The sequence below is a fragment of the Battus philenor genome, unplaced genomic scaffold, assembly GCF_028537555.1.
Source record: "Battus philenor isolate CCGP_79_NKW_IND1 unplaced genomic scaffold, ilBatPhil1.0.hap1 SCAF_26, whole genome shotgun sequence".
NCBI lineage: Eukaryota > Metazoa > Arthropoda > Insecta > Lepidoptera > Papilionidae > Battus > Battus philenor.
Genome location: NW_027181689.1, coordinates 4,488,437 through 4,508,855, shown reverse-complemented (window position 1 = coordinate 4,508,855; position 20,419 = coordinate 4,488,437). Strand labels below are relative to the sequence as shown.

The window sequence follows — 20,419 nt, the reverse complement described above, 5'->3', positions numbered from 1 at the left end:
TGATTCGGTAAGAAATATCTGAAAAATTGTTATCATTTCAGCCGCAGAATGTCTACTGCTGGATATAGTCCTCCCCCCCCCCCCCATCATTTCCACAGTTTACATACAAAACAGATTGGAAGCAGTTTGCATTCAGTGTCTTCAGTCTATCTTAAAGTCGTCTCTCCGCCTTATGGGTGGACGTCCTTCGCTGCCGATGCGTGGTCTCAACTCCAGAGCTTTGAGGCCCCCTATGTGGCCTGGCCTGGCCTGCTCCTTGCTACTTCTACATGCAAATTCAATGGCCTTTATGGTTTCTTTTGTTCATCTACAGATCTCTTCATTTCTGATTACTGAGCTGAACTGAACAAGTCGTTAATTCCATTATTCGTATTTGTTTTTATAAATAAATATGTAAGGTGAACTTATATACACCTTGTAAAAGTTATAGATTATATTGAAAAAATGTTTTTACATAAATGGTTGGTACCAGAATGGCTTTGGTACAGAGGCATCTCATGCGATTATCGATACCGCGACCGCAACGGATATCGCTCGAGACATTGACTTTTTACAGACCGCAGTGAAAGGCGACTTTATATTCTGCTTAACAAATCTTTTATATATATAAAAATCGATTATGTACACTACCAACGATTAGAATTGATTATTTATTATGTAAAGATAAAATCTTCTCTAGCTTCTACTTTGTAAACGGACGTCTTACGGACGGACAGAATCTTATCCATATACTCTACGCACTATGTGGCCTGCCCACTAGCACTACAACTTGCCAACCTGCTAGGCTATGTCGGATGCTTTCGTTCATCAACGGATCTCTTCATCCCTAATTGAATGTCGTAGAGTTACTCCGAGTATAACGCTCTCCATGGCTCGTTGAGCTTGCTAAGCCCGCTAAGTTATTATGTTTTTTTTATAAGAATGATGTTATTTATTCAATTCAAATATTATTTTTAAAGGAATGATTATATTATTTCAAAATAATGTTTTATTTGTAATATAAAATTAGTAAAAAAAACTGGTAATGTATGATATCGCTAAATAAAAAAGAAAACACGGCGGAACAAGTGGTCTGAACAAGCATTATAGAATCATCGCGGTTCCCTCGAATGTATTTCCGAAAATCAAGCAGGCGTAAAAATCTCGAACACGAAACAAATCCAATTCACGAGCGGACGAGAGCTATAATCTGTAAAAGAAATCACTCGCAGGGAATGGCGTTCACAATGCGTATTGTAATAGCATCACGTACTATAATCGATACCATTATGACATACAAAACAGAATTGCACCTAAGTATAATCCAATATTTATACGATCCGTGACTACGATGCATCGGATTCCCGGAGAAATCATTCCTTTATCCTTATCACGCAACTGGATAAAGGCTAACGAGGAACAGGGACGGTTAATAATGCTTCATCTGTCCGTCTGTATGTGATGTTTGCACTCCCTCGCCTCTCGCGACAGGTAAATTCGTCGACAAAAGCAGTGGGAGTCCGTGTTTATTATAAGGAATACCGAACTGCAGGTAGAGATGCATTGTGTACGCGCCCCCATCTAGCGAATAATAGAGTTTTAGGAAACGGCACAATGAGCGAGTAATTTATGTAGACGGCCATACAATATTTAACATAAATTTCGAGAAAGGTTTCCGTGAATTTTTTTCAACGGCGCCGGTAAATGTGTGTTTTGGTTGACATTCGTTTCGGTGTTTGCGGTTGTTTTTGTTTGTCTTACGGCAATTTGCGATTTTAAAAAAAAAGACGTCTATCTCAATCTCTGATGCTATCACCTATTATTTGTGGTAGACATTCAGAGATAATTAAGTGCTTTGCTCATTACAGTTAACAATCCCGATGTTAATCTATGCGTAGAATTGGACATAATGAGGTCGACTACCGCGTCTACTTATGAATATTAAAATCTAAGGCAGAGCGTGTAAAAATTTGATGCTGTCATAAACTAAGTTTTATCTAAATTCTTGACATCAAATGGCTATCAAATGAGGCACACCTTGTGCAGTAAACATAACTAATTGATCCGTTCAGTGATGTGTGTCCGCATAAATAAAATAGGAGGAGCGTTGAACTTTATAAGTAGAGCCATAGCATCATTCTTCTACAATAGAACGTATTATTATGAAAACGTATAAATAAAACCGAAGTTTTAAGTTATAAAACCCTTATGTCTGGAGCAAAAAGTATAAATATTGCATAGCACTGCAATTTGTAACTACATTAGTGTTCGCAGTGAAGGTGCATTCAAATAAACTGTGATCCTATTCATTGCTTCAGTAGTATAATACCGGGAATAAACTCAATAGAGACCTACCTGAGCCGGCACCTGCTGTGGCCCTGCGATGTATTACAGTGCGACGAACGCATGCGTCACGTGGACTTGTTGGTTTGCTTTACACTTTTATTGAAGGTGAAATAATTAATGTAACACAATTGTAAGAAATTATTTTTAAGTAACTTTGACCACCCACATATTTGGTATCTAATATTGTCTACACACAGAGTGATTGGTTATAGGTGTAAAAGACGTAAAGGGACGAATGTATAGCTCATTTGCTGTCAATTAATGTATTCTGTTCAATAATCAATGGTAATGAAGTACATATAATAGAATAATAAATAATGTAACGATAATAAAGTAAATAAAATCTTTTTTAAATTCAGATAACTACATACTATTCATCCCTGAAGGTTTTGTACTGCCAATATTTATTTGCCTTCCATTAGAAATATAAATTAGTTATTAATATTTCACAGTGATCACTTTAACCGGGATGAGCACAAATAAATGAAAAATTTTAAACTGTATTATGATAAATAAGCTATAAATTCATCCTTTTTAAGCTTTTACACCTATAAACAATCAGCCTGTATGTAATACTAAGTCGAGTTAGTTACTCCATTTATAACTTAAAAAGGGCTTGGCTAATTTTTATTATAAATGGTGTAACTAAAACTACAAAACGCACGACGTCCAAATTGAAGTATATGGGGTTGTCCGTAACACGAGTTTCTACGAGTATTATTACAATAAATATTATTGTGCAGTATAAATTGAACTTGATAATTTTGTTTTAATTTTAAAAACCTAAATCTGCTAATTGCTTGTCTGTTAGGTGGAACGAAATTCGTGTATTAGCCTAATGTATTATAAAATGTCTGTTGAACTTACCTCGCTCTCGGTCCAATCGATAAGGCTAGATTTCTCTTCTAGAAGGTTCTCGGAGCTTCGTTTCTCGTCTTCCCCGTCACCCTCGTCTTTAAACACCTTCACCTCATCCGTGGAGCCCAGGTCGTCGCCGCCCGAGCTCGCCGCTGAACTCGAGTGCGCATGAGGCATTTTCAAGAACCCAGCGCCCCAACTTCCATTATCCCATCCTTCAACACCTATCCATTACCACTATCTGTTATCCATGACCACTCACAATTCCATAATGTTCGTGTTCCAAATTCAAAAACTCAATCTGGTCCTCTTAGCCGGGTGTTTCTTACAAACATGTGCTGATGGCTCAATTGTTTGTCACTAAACTAAATTAGGCAACCGTTATTTACGCTAAACTAAAATGAGATCACAGATAACTTTTGTCAGGTTGAACTTAAAATACTAAGATTAAAGAGTCCCGTTTGACTTTGTGTTGTGCTGCATCTGAAAAAGAAGAAAATAATCATGATTGAAATTTCTCAAAAATCAAATACAAATTACATACAATATATTTATATTAGTATTTATTCAAGTAGTCATTTACAGTCAGTTCCCGCTCGAAAAAAACCTTTTAATTGCTATCATAAAATCATTTTTAATAAACTTTTACTTTAAGATTTAATACTTGAAAATTGGTCTAAGATATCATGTGAACTTTATGTTATATGTGTATACTCAGTCCCATGAAAGAGTTGTTAGCCTTTTAGAAAAGAATTTTCGGCGTCACGACTTTATCTACGCCCCTCTCGTATCACGAAGACGGTAAGTTCGCCATTTTACGCAGTTATATTTTGCCGTCCGCGTATTTCGGGTCAAGAAGCTTGTCAAGTGACGTCGACAGCCTCTCTTGGCTTCGAGCCAAGGTATTGCTGAGAAAACCCCTCACAAATAACGCATTGACTGTAGAACAAAAAGCAAGTACATAAATTTTAATTATAACTAATTATTAACATAACCAATATTGTCTAACATATGTATTGTAAAGGACATTTCTATGCATAATAACGAAAAATATTTGAGCTAAGGAAAACTTTAAACGGATTAAATTGTAAGGGTAATACTAAGAAACTTTATCTACATATGTTATATGTATAGATCAGGTCTATTTTGTTATGTTGTAATAACTTTCAATTCAGAACCAAACTCGCTTTGTTAAAAAGGTCTATAAAAAAGTTACAAAGAGACTTTTGAACCGTGATTTTATGAATATTATGGAAACAACAGAAGTATTTTATTACCAAGAAAAACGTAATAAAATTTTCACATATAAAGTATTATTTTTAGACTCAGTGAGTTATATGTAAATAACATTAACAAACATTTAATACAGAAAACTGTATTTGTAAGATCTGAGGACAATCTAAAACATCATTCATTTTTTGTTATAAAAGACATTAAATGGTAGCTTATATGTTTTAGTTATGATGAACGCAATGCTGAAATTTGACATTGAATCGTAACGTTAAGATACTAAGCAAGTCAATTGTTTTCCACGTGGTAATTTCTTAGAGGTGTAAAAGCTTTAAAAAAACTTTATGGTTGTAAAATATTTGTTAACCTATGTTTAAGCCTTGTAATATAAACATTTGTATTCGACTGCTTTAATAAAAATAAGTATACAAATCAATTTAAATATAAAGATTATTTGTTAGAGAGACGATAAAATCACAAGAACACGCACGAACGCTGCGCGCACGCAGTTGTTGGCTACATAGAATGCATTTGTTATAGTTAGTATGTAGTAGAGGTTTGGTGCAATATGAATAATGTCGACCGACACGCCCGGGGAGAGTTATGCATGTCAATGATGCCGTGTTGAGTTACGAAGCGCTAGAGCTCTTTGTTTTAATAGGCCTGCTTTTATGAGCGGTGCGGTTGGCAGCTTACGGAAAGGATATCGCTCGAGGGAACATAATTTCGTATTTTTCGATGAAAAAATCTTTTTCAGGGAAAAGTAGTAAAGCATTCCTTTCAGTTCGCATTAAATCATAAAAGTTACCAACTAAAAAATATGCAGCCCGAAAATTAGTTACATCGTGACAACATAAACTAATATAAAAATATTGAACCACTGATTTTATATTTAATTACCAGCAAAAGAACTAAAATTAAAACTAAGGTCACCGACGTTGCTCCAAGTATTGCTTGTCTGAAATGGCACTAGGCGGCGCACATTACTCGTCCAACCGACAGCGACTGGGGCCGGTTCTCAAGTGACCACGAGCTAGTCGACGCGGCGTGGGCAGGCCCCTCACTAGATGACCTGACAATATAGTTAAGCTAGCCAAAAATCGCTGGATGCAAGAATAACAAGGCCAATAATTATAGCGATCTTTGGGGAAGGCCTATCTTTGCAGAGCGCGTCTATCGGATTACATGATAGTGATGGTATCTTGATTTCATTTATCTGTTTATTATAAGTCTACTATCGTAATTTAATTTAAATCGATAGTAATTTGTGCTTAGTAATTGGCTTAGTGTATCTATGAAAGGTAAAATTGTGGTATTTATAAATCGTCAGTGTCTGTGAATGACCTCGGAATAAATAAATCACGTGGCACGGATGAGAACATCGTGCAATTGAACTGTTTCAACTTGTACACGTGTCGATTTCATTCATAAATGTTAAAAAATAAAATACGACGTAAAGTTCACATCGACAGACGCCCGCCCTCGCGACTTGATTGTCCCATAATACCCGATATGGGATTACGTGACGAAAAGCAATGAGTTATCGAATTTAAAAAAAAACGTATTATAACATACGTGATCATAAGTTTTATACAGATACATAATGTTGATTATTCGATGCTGTTTTGTTTCATTTTGCCTTTACTTAACACAAAAGACATTAAAGTAATATTAAAATAAGTTAGCCAGCGAGACACATTAACTGATGACTTAATATAATCAGCGCAAACGTATAGGTTTTTATATTTAAAAAATTGGAATCACAGCATCGGTATACACCAGCCATGTTAGGTACCGCCAGAAGGAATAGTGCGTCACGTCTCATTCAATTCAAAAATTGGACATATTATCTCCGTATAACAGTAAAAGATTAATAAACAATAACATAAACAAGTTTCTCCCTGGCAACGCGGGCCTCATTGGCAAACACAAGAATGAACAGTTCCGTAAACGTATGGAAGTAACTGAACATTGCCCAGCGGATTGGTTGTTGAAGTGGTAGGAGCAGGGCAAATAAGGCGCAGAACAGATGGCCACTATAACTTTAAGGTTCTGGAGTGAAGACCACGTACCGGCACGTGCGGTGTAAGACGTCTATCGAAAAAGTGGACGAAAGACGCTGGATGCAGGCCGCATCCATCCGGCCCAATAGGAAATCAATTTCCATGTCCAGCAGTGGATGTAATCCGGTTAAAGTGATAACGATGATGAAGCTATAGGCTAGAAATAATGACAAATTTCGTTACGAGTAATGAACTCCTTTGCATTTGGATTTAAACTTCATTACGTGCGAAACGAATATGTAATGAATATAACTATTAAAAGGTTATTGCTTTCAGGAAAACAAAGAAAAAATCTTCGACAGCTTAGGATTGTAGTTACGCCGTGTTTACGCACCGCATCTCCTTTTCCCATACTACAAATCAGTTAGTAGGAAAGAAAATTTCCTTACAAACGAAGTATATTTAATTTGCATGAAATTACTTCTTAAAATAAAAGCTTAAGTTGGAACCGAGAACAATAATGTTAATTAGAGTTTTACAATTAAACTATTTTAATCTCTGCGCTTTTCTAATTAATGCTTAAAACTTTTGTGCGTCTGTTTTGGATGGAATTTTTATAGCGGAATGGTATAATCAAGAGACTTCATGTTTAAAAGAAATAATGCGACGTGTTTCGTGATTTAGGAAATAAATTATCTAAAAAGAGTAAGTATTTAAATTTGAACGTTATTTATATCAAAATGCGTCTACACCGTAAGATAAAAAAGTTTAATCTACTCCCACGTGTTACACGGGATTTATGGACAGGTCTAAAGAAACCGTCTTACAACCTAGTTAATTCTGATTTATGTAATTTTATACCGCTATTAACTTGTAAATATTTTTTTAAATAAAGATCCGCCCGTATTAATACAAAATTATGTTTTATTATATTCACGTTTTGTATGTTTTATGTGTCTCGTTTCGGACCTCATTGGTTAGTTATGCTTAGAATTCCATCACGAGGTGAAATCTGGAATGAGATACATAAACTAACGAAAATAACGGACATTGTCTAGCAGAGTGGCATTGGGCAGGTCATATAGAATTCACAACGTTCTATAATAGAGACAAGAATCGGCAAGCACAACATAAGACGTCCACCTACAAGGTGTACAGGCTTAATAAGTTCGGAAAACGCTGGACACTTCCAATCTATCTCATTGTAAATCTACGGAGGAGGCCTATGCCCAGTAGTGGACGTTTTACTGCTGAAATGATGATGATGTATTAAAAAATATACTTTATTGGATACGGTTAGCCATGGTATATACGTACAGTTGTAGGATTTAATTTTATTCAGGCAAAAGTATTTTCGTCATTCGTTTTTTGTTTTTCGTTCAATGGTTCATTCATCATTCAGTGATCGTACGAGTATGCCTATGCCTTGCAATGGGGACTCCCATATCGGCTGACATGATGATGTAAAGTATTTTAATGGCATAACCAAACATGAGTATTTTTTTAATAATAAAAGTTAAAAATTTAAAATATTATTAAACTTCAATTGGTAAGTCTATGCAATTCCTAGCATACTAGCAATCATAATCGTTCGACACCTAACGCACCATTAGCATCAAGGAACTGTCTCGTACATGCATACAATGCAAACAGATTATGTACACGACGGCAACCATAGGTGTGAATTTTATGTTCACTGACTAACAAATTACACAGGTTGCGCCGTATAAAGGTGGCATGTAAATCTGAACATTTATACATCCTGTGGAATAAAACTGAACATATCTGTAATTTATTACAAATAAACATTTACTATTATTATTTAATTTTTATTTTTCACTGAATGCGGGAGCGAAAGATCGATCATTGTGGCAATGTTTGTGGGATGCCTTGCAGCCTTGCAGTGAGCGTCTATCGGTTGACATCATAATAATAAAACAATTATTATCCGTACTATAACTCATACTATAATTATATTTATTTATGTCATGAGATTTTTTTGTTATCTTTTTTTAAATGAAGTAAAATCTATATTAGCGATGTTCGCCATTTGACAGTTATTATTTTACGTTTATCAAAATCATCATAAGACTAGATTTAAAATATTAATAACATAATGTGGCTATTAAAGAATAAATCTAACCAATTTGTTTTTTTTTTATTAAATTTCTTCTCAATAGTAGAAGTTCCTATACAGAGTGATGGGTAACAAGTGTAAAAGTTTCAAAGGGATGAATGTTTGGCTCATTTACTGTCAGTTATTATATAGTACACCCTATCTAAAAACCAATGGTTTCAGAAATAATGCATAACGTAATGATAATATATTAAGAAAAAACTTTTACTAATTATTGTTTGCTATCTGTACCTTCTTATGGCCAAAAGTCATTGGCCTATTACGTTCCAGAAAAAAAAGGCAACATATTTCAAAGTGATCACTTTATACAGAGTATTATAGTTATAAAGAAAAAGATGTAAAGGTTATAAAGCTTTTTGTTGACAAATGAGATACATGTTCACATCTTTAAAGCTTTTACACCCATAACCAATCACCCTGTACATCGCGTTTGTTAAGTATATAGTTAGTACAGGGACCTGTTTTTATCCCCGCGGCGTCTTAGCCTAGACTCCAATGCCGGGAACCAGTTACAAAGACTGATAGTGTGTTACTAAAACTACTAAGTGTTTTGATCAGATTGTGTTTAACGAGAGTCTGGTTGTTTTGGTTTAAGTTAACAACTAGTTCGGTGGTTAGTTTTATAAGTTCATTTATTTTGATTATTGCGTACACCATAGTTTTGTATAATGCTTTAAGAATATCAGAAATTGAATGTGTAATCTTAATACACACATAATTCAAAGGAATCATCACCATTATTTTAGTCAATGGAAGCCTACAGCTGGAATCACTGACTCAATTTTTTTATTGAATAATACCGGATTAGAATAGTAAAACCTGTTACAACAAGAATTATGCACATATAGCTTCATTGTTTCAGCTGTAAGGCATCTAGGCATAGACCTCTTTCACAGATAAAGGCTATCTGTACATATTAAGGATGGACGTCCTACGCTGCACTTTCTGGTCCTTGGACTCTAGAGCCATTAGTTCTATGCGCTATGTGTCTTGTCCACTGCTACTTCGAATTTCGAATCCGCTGCGCTATGAAATATACTTTTATTCGCCAACAGATCTCTCATTCATGATTCGTTCTAGAAAAGAAACATCTAACATAGTTATTTCTATGACCGCTTTGAGCAATTTCAATCTTGCCTATGAAGCCCAGAGTGAGAGACTACGTTACGGCATATCCAATTAAAATATCTAATAAATAACAAACGTTAAACATGTAAATAAATTTAACACGTAAAATATTTTTAAGTATATGACGCATATTTATCAATTTGGCAACGTAAGTAAAGTAAACATTTTTATAATAAAAATTATAATTCACTGCGAATGATATCCGTCGGTTATTTTCATGCATATGTTATTATACTTAGATCGGATGTTGTGGCAGTTTTCCAGAACATTCGATTAATGATATTGGTCGAAGCACTTTGCCTTCGAGCAACTAATGCATTTATAGACAATTATAATAATTCATTCACCCATCACAACGTTTTACGTAAACTGTCCAAATTATAATAAAATAATAAATATAGATTTTATTGGATGTTCACGTTTTTCTAGGTATAATAACTTTCCAAAAATATTACGTTCATAAATATCTCAAAGGAAGTCGTTTTTCACGTCTTTTTTAAATCTTTAATGAGTTTTTCATAATATAAAACTTTACTTAGGAATATAGACATTTCACCAGAATTTAACACGTTACGCATTAATTCTACATCAAAATTACAAGAAGTTTATAGTTTGGAGAGCAACAGTTATCTAAATCTGAAATTCTTCGAATTACGAGTTATAGGAAAGTCTTTGCTCAAACTTGAAAGCTATTGAGATATTCTGAAAATATGTGGCACTCATGCGCTCTCATACGGTTTTCACCAGTTGAAATTTAAACCAGAAAAAGCATTATTTATAACGTAGTAATAAACTAGGGATGTGTTTACACGGGTGAATAATGTTATTCTTCATCTGCCTTTTGCACAGTGACGACGCATTTTCTTGATTTAATGTTGACTATTCCTAATGGTTCGATTTCTATTTAATCCTTCATTGAAATCGTTTGGGAGGTACATAAAAACAAAAATGTAATGTAAAAAATCTAGAAACTTCAGTAAATTCAACGTTTAATTTTATTGATATATTAAAAATAAATTACTTACACCCGCCAATAACCATCTGTCCCTTTTTAATATAATAATTTTAATTTAATAAAATTTTATAGTCAAATGTGTTGCTAAACTCAAACCTCGTGAAGAGTTAGACCAATTTTCATATATTTTCCGGTTACACGCTATCCAAAAGCCCTTTCTTTTGAATGGGGTGTAACCTTTAATCACCGGCTAATGAGTCCACATTCACCCCCTTTAAAACAATTACACAAATAACCAATCACTTTGCATAAATTGTCCGCCAAGTTTCAAAAGTACACGGCATTAAAAAAAATCAATCCGTTACAGTTTCAATTAAGAAACATTTGATGACGTATGCCGAGTCAATATAATACAAGCGAACAATTCTGTGTATTCGTAAATAGGATATAACACTGCGGGCAATAAACAGACGCTTAAACAGTAAAACTGTAAATGGCAAGACGTTAGCCGAGGCTCTTGTAATGGGATCTTGCTTAGGTATCGCTTTTATGGTGGATTTTACGATTTCGCTATGTGAAACCATCGCGCGGGCATCGCACGAGGTACTTTCGACTTCGCTCTCTTTTATTTAGAACATTTTGTTTTCATAAAAAAATCACGAATGATTTAAATATTTAAAGAGTTAATGGCAGAGTTGTAAATATACACAATTTATAACTATAAAGTAAATTTTATAATTAAACATTATGTGTATATGTAATTTTATGAACAACAAAAAAGCTGCGACGAAACATATAATATGTTGAATAAAAAATCGGGTAAAATGCAAACATATCCGATATTAAACTTACAATTGAACAAACCTACACTAAAATGTGTACCTTAGGTTATTGTTTAATAAAAACGACGTCTATATATATCTAATGAGAAGGAATACTACTGATGAAAAAATTAGCCGCATGTAAACGTACCTTTAACTAATAAACTGACTAACTAAATTCAATTGACCCTAGACTTATCGCAGTCTTTTAGTTCCGGCGATGCTTGTCGTAACGCATGAGCTTATTTATACTAACTTATTAACATAAACTTAATGATGCTTTAATTAATGAAAATGTAACTATTCCTTAAAATCCTCTGATTGTGTTGTCACCGGTAGTAAACTTAGATTAGCTTGGCTGGACTGATTTATCTCGAGACACTAGGACAGGAAATTGCGGTTAGTAGAGCGCTAAATTTACTCCGTCTGGCGAATAGAGTACTTTACTATTCTACAATTATTATAGCATTGAAAAGTTTTTAGTTTATCGAAATATCTCGTACTTCATTAGTTGACTCATTTACATGGTTTAGTTCAATGTGCATATCAAAAATTGTTAAATTTAATTTAAAAAAACTAACTTTAGTATCTTGCCGGCTATTCTTAGCGGATCAACGTTCTGAACCGATGGTAGTTTACTACATAAAATATTAAAATAATCAACGATACAAAAGTGTGAGTAAATGTGTACTTAAATAAGGAATTTTTTAATTTAAATTGAATTAAGAGCAGGCTGCACGCGTCGTGTTTAAGAATATAAAATATATATGCATTATATCAAATTTCGCTCATAGTAACCAACTTGAATTAAATAACTAAAGCAGGAAATAACAATCATTAACGTAATGTTAGTTTATGGCTCAGGTTACTTTATATTACAGTGACCATGAATACATTAGTTCTGGGATATTATTATAAATCCGTTTAAAATTTTATAACTAAAAATTTGAACTAAATTAATTTTATTTTGAATCCTTATGTGTACGATTAACATTATCAATGAAATAACATGAATATTAATTTAATCCTATCGTGAAAATATTGAACAAATTAATATGTGTCGACAGATTTGTAAGCAAATTCCGACACTGATTTGAAATCACTGTACTATTTTTATATGCAAGGACTAGAAAACCTTCGAACCTTCTTAAAATATGTAACTTTTTTAGTGCAAAAGTAAACGGTAGTAAAATGTAATGTCTCTAAATTATCATGTAATGAATGTAAGAAGTTTATAAAACAAAAACTTGTAAGAAATCTAAATATAGTGTGAAAAACTTTTAAGTAATAATAAAGGTTAGGAATGAATTGCTTTACTACTGTATAAAGGATGTTGTAAAAGTAACCATAAAAATACTGTCTCAGCTTGTTGTGGGTTCTTTTTAGATCTGGGCAAGTTAGGAACACTCAAAGCTTTAAGTTGAAGGGGGTCAATTTTAGAGGAGATCAATCTAATTTTAGTTTCTATCAAATTGGGATCTTCTAGTATTCTTCTCATGCCGTACACGAGTTTTTACTGTAAATAACTCCGAGTGAACAATTGTATGTATAAATGAATAATAAGTAAACAACATACCAAAACATATAACTTAATAGACAAGTTATAAAAAGGGTGAATTAATGAATAAATTATTACGGGAAAAATCCGTAAGAAAAACAAATGATTGTTATCCTAGTTGAGTAATACGCACTGGCGAGTGCTTTTAAATAAGCGTCTAATGCATTTACATTATAACCTAAAGATGGGTTAGAAAATAACAGCCGCTTCGATCGTCGGTGATGAAATATAAGTACCAAGAATTCCTTAACGGCGATATTATTTAAAGAGATGACACTACATTAAGCAATGATGCATAGGTACTCGGAACTTTGAGTATATACTTCGTAATTTTTTTATACTAAGTATTATCTATAAAATTATGTTTCTTGTATCTTCTTTAAGACACATATAATTTTTAGAGAATTTTATATGCTGAGTTTCTTGACTAACATTGACCGCACCATAATTCGCTTTTCGAAGTATATGTAGTTCAAAAGTTCCGACATAGTTTGTAGTCGAAACACGTTGTTTCGTTGAATACTCAAAATATTATAAACGTTTTAAGTGTTCAGTAAATATATTATATGTGCCATTACATAAAGCAGGTAAAAAAGAGGTTTTTGATTACTTGGAAGAAAATAAGTTATTTAATCTACCTTTGGTACTTTTTAATTCCTATACTATCCATCGTTTCTACCAGTTGGGAAAATGTAAAAACTTTGAACTTACATACTACTTAGAACGTCTACTGCAGGATGTAGACATCCCTCTTAATTAACAACTAAACGAGATAACAATTATTGTCTGAAATAATTCCGTATATGTACTCTGAAAATAAAATCGTTTTAAGCAGTCGATTGTATATCAAATACAGATTATAGACCAAGAATTGAATGGAAAAATACCACAACGAAAGTTGCAACGAATTCTGATGACGCAGTCCTGTTCATGCAACAATTGAAATAAAATACGACACGAAATGATTTTACAGTACACAATATACAAATCGTAATTCTCTGTTCGACTGACTATTGCAAAGAGACAACTCATTGTCCGGCGCCGGCGCACTGTTTTCTCCAGCTTGAAACTTTTACTCCCAGAACACTAAATGGTTAGCTATTGAACGTGGAACGGAGGACTCATGCTAAACACCATGACAAGTGAGATCGAGGCAACTGTAGAAATCGTATGGTTAATATTCAAGTAGCCATTATTCTAAGTCAGGGTTGCCATGCGTTAAGTAAACTTTTTTAAAAACGACATCCATAAAAAAAGCTTTATGCTTTATTTTATCATCATAATCATCTTTTATATGCTGCTGTGTCGTCCGACGACCTTAACAAACTCGTCCGTCCTTCGTGTGGTTGGACGTGCTACGCTGGGCTTGCCGATGCTCGTGGTAATCTGCTTGCTATATTCCATTCGTCTATGTCAGTTAATTTGATTTGATTTCAGATCCCATTCCCGATACGCTGGTCGTTCCGTTCACATCAAACGCTTTATTGTGCGAGAAAAAATACATAGGAAACTAAGCTCCGCGACATTGATTTTCTAAAATTTTTGGCACAAATTGCACATTTTTACAGCATAATAGCTAGAAGAGGGTGCATAATTTTCATATAAATATTGTTAACTAACTATATTACATAAAAGTCAAAAACGTCACAAAAAATATTGTGTTTTATTAGACCGCACCAAATTTGACATTTATGAAAAAATATAACTAATTACAAATCGTAACTTACTTTGCTAGCCCTTAATTCGAGGTACATATTCTAGTGATAATATGAAAAATACCAACATAATGCTGCATAGACTATTCGACTTCTGAATTCGTCATCAATTCGGCCGTAGCTTCCATTGCTAGACAAAGCTCTCCACCCGTAAATTTGCAATAAAAACACTTCTAAGCAGCCTGAATGCAACCTTAACAAGTTCATCTGTTCACCTCGTCAGCTTGCCGGTCCGTGGTGCCCACTCCAGAACCTGTCTTCTCGTTAATACAAAATAAAGATTATTTTATACAGTTATACATAACTATCGTATTACTTTCCACGATATCGCAATGTGCAAGTGTAGCAAAATTTAAAGACTTGACATTTAAAGGTAATAACGTAAAAAATAATGTTATCACAATTGTTTAACGATTGAATTATAACATATGATATTTATAGGCGATGCTAGCATTCCTTTCGCGACCAATAACAAATGTAGCACAATGCGACGTTTTATATTTCCATCGTTTAGCAGCCCTACGATCCAGGCATAGCGGCGTATTTTATCTATTCGTATACCAAGGTCCAACCTAAAAGCTGTTAGTATGCAAATTTTAACATCGCCGGTTGCATCGAAACGGTATGATGCGAATGTAATGTATTATCCCTACATAATGGACTTCTGCGCTTCCAAGTGGAACTAAAAACACAGAAAAAATCTAGCTATAGACGATGAAAAACGCTCTTTGTATTGTTAAATAACTAAAAATATCTTTTGATATAATGATATTGACGGTTTATTATTGAACGGCTTCAACAATAATCTATCTATTAAATCGAAAGTTTCTAGAAAAAAAATTTGCTTTCCTTGTTTGACTTTTCTGGTAGAAGATCTTTTTAAGTAAGGAACTATCTTTATTTGCCGACAGAACAAATAAATAAGAAATGTTTCAATTTAAGAATACATGCTCAAGTAATATAAATCCATAGATTTAAGTTTTATTATTCACGAATTAAATTAATACAGAACTATTGAAAAACAGTAAAAATTTTCTAACCTTGCGCTATGGATCTGAGCTTGAAAAGGCTTCCAAGCTATCCTATTGTCGACGTCAACTAATAATCTAATAAATCCAAGCAATAAAATTAAAAATCTTAAAACTGCGAAATGTGTAAATTATTATATCGGCAGAGTGTACGGTCCCAAAAAAAAAATCTATATTACACATGTCCAACTAGATTTTATGACAGACAAGAAAGCTGTTTGAATTAATTGAATAATAAATAGCCGGGTAAAAACTATAAAAAAATATGTAACAATAATTATTACTTTTGTAAGATTGCGTTTAAGTCTACCATTAACATTTTTATTACTCCGATGTAATATAACAATGTGAACGTTTAGTCCAGGTGAACATCGTCGATTGATATCCCATAAATTGTTTGAATGATAAGATCCACACCTGGCTGTAAGACCCCATAGCAAAGAAAATTTTATAGGCTACTTAAACGAAGGTGCTTAATATCACTCGTGTTACCAATGCATACCATCATAAGCTTATTTGATCCCACTAGTTCATAGGGGATTCTTAATATTAACAAAATTATATAAAATTCTAAAAATTTTAAAAAGTAGTAACTCTTCATGAAACCTTACTATTGCTATACATCACCACGACACTTTGCCTAAATAAATAATAATAATGGCATTAATTATAAATAAATATACTATATTTAAAAAAGTTTATTAATTAATAAAGCTATCATTATTTTTTAACTTGTTTTAATTTTGAGATTTACACCTTAACCAGGTTGGGGTCAGAGCGTTGAAGACATTTCGTCGTCACTGGAGCCATAGGGTGTACACTGCTGAATATATGCCTCCGCTAAATTTTAATAACATAGGTGGGTTGCCTTTCACATCCAGGGTCTCTCGACCCCAGGCTCCCCTCGACGAAGGCCCCATAGGTCACATTCAGAGAGCGCTCAGGGCTCATATAGAGGTGTGGCATGCCTAATGTCACAACAGCTTGCGAATCCGCAAAGTTGTCGTTGGTACCTTTCGTTTACAGATCTCCTCAATCCTTGTCAGATCTTGTACAGAAATCCAGAGCATATTCCTCTCCCTCTCTAAAAATTAAACTTAGAATCACAAAAAAATGTTACTTGCTTATCTTTTCAAAAAAAGTAGCCATCTTTATATTTCTTTGCAGTTGTTAAGACCGTATACAATCATCAGTCCCTTTCACTTACAAAACAAACGTTGAAAGAGCGTTGTGTTAACTATGTACCGTAAATAAGGCGTAGTAAATCAATTTATTTACCAATAATCATTTCTAATTTCACGCTTACAAAACTTTATACGGTCCCATCAAAACAATGTCGCTTAACCGTTCGCAGGTGAAAGCAATTACCAAGCCTAATATAAACCGAGCAATGGACGCTAAGGTTTAGTGATGTACCGTTAATGTTTTACAACAGTGTATTACGAGACGTGTCGTTACCATTCAAGCGGAGTGTACTTCCTGCACTCGACAGTTAAGTGTAGTTTTACTGACTTCACACTCGTTGGGATTATATTCGACTCGCGACACGAGGGCAGCGTGCGGTCCGGAGTCACTAACCCGATAATTTCGATGGGTCTCACTTGAAATTATACTTACGACGTTGCATATGTTATTATACCTTACAAGACATGGAAGTGGACAAATTGCAAGTATTTCTTTAAGTACTTTTTTCCTTGTTACATTTACATCAGAATTATTAAGCATTCCTTGAGTCAAGAAGACCTATATCACCAGGGTTATGGGAAGATCTTAACACTGCGAAGGCAACGAAGACCCTTAGTGTTCCTAACGTTGTTTCATGAATGAAGACTTATAGAAGGAAAGCGCATAGATGCCTTAAGTAAGAAGCATGTCCTAGAAGCACGAGATCAAGTAACGCCTCTCAAATGTTCACTCTTAGCTTACAAAAATTTTGGTTACATTATGCGCATGGATAACGATACTGTAAAGCTGTACAGGGTGGGAAGGAGTCAATAGGAGTAAAATGAGTGAATCCAGAGATCGCCAAATTTCGTGATTGTTGGTTGAGACTATATATGTATAGAGTGTGATATATAAAAAGATCACGACTGCTTTGCGAACAGTCATGAAAAAAAAAATAAAGAAAAGGGTTAATAGTGAGAAAGAAAAATTTAACTATAGAAGTAGATTAATAAAATGGCGTGTTGCATTTTTTATATTTATTTGCATTAATTACAAAATAATGCAACTTGAAACGCCTATATAGCGGTTGACGTTCTACGACTGAAATCACGATAAGGATGATGTAACTCTATAGTTTTATTTAAAATAACGAAATGATGAACTAAAAGATAAACTTTAATGTTGTAGTTTCTTGCATCTTTTTCTTCACAACTGTAGCACTTTGCGAAGTAGAGTCAAAATAGATACATTGAAATATATAAATATTTAGTTCTGTTAAAAGTTCTTACGTCGAAAAAACGATTTTATCTTTTTAATACAGTACTATTAAGTGAGTATCTAAGTATTTAAGCTTTGAAATAGATTTATTGCGAGGTGCCCGGGAAGCAATCAAGTTACAAACGCAATAAGTAGTGTCGTAACGCCATGACCTGATTAGACGTCCCTCCCCTGCTTCGATGATATCCGGTTCAGATATATCGAAATTATTAAATATCCGCCAGTAGTCTACAAAGAACATGGACGATGAAATAGACAATGTTTATATTTAAGTAATGACTGCGATTTTAATTTTCAATTCAAACTATCATAATTCAAGTAGGTATTTACACGTACATTAAAATATTAAATTATTTTTAACATAATAAAAATGTTAGTGTAGTCAGTCCATGAGTAAACTGCTAGTAATGGCTGTTCTGTTGATAAGTGCCGGCCAGAAACTGAACAGTTTCCACAGTTTTCAAAGCCAAAAGCCTCAAAAACAATTATACCAAAATGAATTTATAGCTCATTAACCAGCAAGAAGCTTAGTGCTTTTATATATATTTTCTATCACCTATATAAAGTGATCACTTTGGCATTTGTGACATTCATGTATTATTTCTATTGCAATACGACAGGCCAAAAACATTCAGTAGTACAAAATCTGCAGGGACAAATGGTAAACAATATTTTATTTCAATACGTAGTAATCTGAATTTTGTAAAAGCTTTTTTAATTATATTATCATTACGTTGTTTAAACCGTTGAAATTTGATTTTTGGATAGGAACCTCTTAAAAGTTTTACTCCTATAACCAATCACTTAAACAAACGAAGTTTACAAGTGTAAGAGCACATAGTAACAAACAAAGCGTATTGTTTATCTTAAGTACTGCTTGCCTTTATAAAATTAAAAAAAAAGAAGACAGAACTTAAAAGGCCAAAAATTAAATAAAAATTAACGACTCGATTGTGTGAAGTGTAGTCAAAATAACGAAGCTTCTGGAATGTCCTCGCACTAAAGTTGAATTATCGTCAAATGATTGTATCACACTTTTTGTCCAGACTCACGTTATTATCACGACTGGCTTAAACACATTTTTTTTTAATAAGAAAGCAATGACGAAGGATCGTTTAGTGTCAGATTACAAATTCGTCACATGCCTACGCCGGAAAGTCGCAACTATACAACTGATTTGAAACCATGAAGCATATGTGATAAGGTTCAGTTTATAATGCAATTGAAAGATTGTTATTGAAGTCCCAATTTCGTAAGAACACAGTAGCATGTGGTGGTGTCGAGTTGCACGATGGAACGACGACGCTATAATGCATTATTTATACGACAAATATTACAAATTCGGGGGTGACAGGTAAAGTAATTTAATTTCGCCCTGCGCATCCAAGCGTTTAAACGAAACCTGCAAAAACATAAAATGTGAAAAGAGACCTCTGCACCGGTTTAATTATGCGATGTGTAATAATCTACGTAATAAGACGTGGCCATCTTAATTGGTATATAATTATTATAAATCGTTTGGAATTCTTTATGGCGTTATACTAAAATTAAAAGCATTCAATTAATTAAAAAAAAATTATACCTTTCCTTTCACTCTTTCTAATTTTTGAACATTATTTTTAAAACGATTGTGATATTTTCTGCTACTGCTGGGACAAACATCTTTACTTAGAAAGAGAGTAATATCAATATTTACGTATAACACTTGTACTGTCTGTAATGTACACCCTATCCAAAAGGTTTCAGTGATAATAAATAGCATAATGGTAATATATCAATTAAAAGTTTTCAAAATCCGGATCACTTATATATTAAAAAATGTTTACGATCTGTCACCGTAAACGTTGTACTGACAGAAGTAGTAATTTCTAATCTACTTACATTTTTGTACACTTTAAAAATGCGACTTTGTTATAAAAGAAAAAAAAAACAGTTGAAAGATTATATAGTGCATTTTACCCCGCCTGGAATATAAACTATAGTGAAGTAGAAAAAATTCATTTAATATTTCCGAAAGTCAATTAATATTTTCGCTGAAAGACAGTCACGGAGAAAAGTCTTAATATGTTATTGATTATTCACATTGCAAAGCTCTTGCATTAAAAAGGCGATGATTTAATTATGTGTGTGAACGCATTCGACACGCGATGAATAGCCATCATAGGTACAGTGAAGGAAAACATCGTTAACGCAATAAATGTATATAGATCGTTATCTTT

At 33.6% G+C, this 20,419-nt stretch overlaps 1 protein-coding gene across 3 annotated transcripts in view; it reads right to left on the bottom strand.

Annotated features, from left to right (window-relative positions):
* The window catches only part of pan (pangolin), a 204,652-nt gene that overhangs the window by 166,324 nt on the left and 17,909 nt on the right, over positions 1 to 20,419 (bottom strand). For all 3 annotated transcript variants that reach the window (XM_068768720.1, XM_068768722.1, XM_068768721.1), the window contains exon 2: positions 3,193 to 3,666. In XM_068768720.1, coding sequence (XP_068624821.1) covers positions 3,193 to 3,360 — 168 coding nt within the window. In that variant the 5' untranslated portion in view covers positions 3,361 to 3,666. The remainder of the gene's footprint in view (positions 1 to 3,192; positions 3,667 to 20,419) is intronic.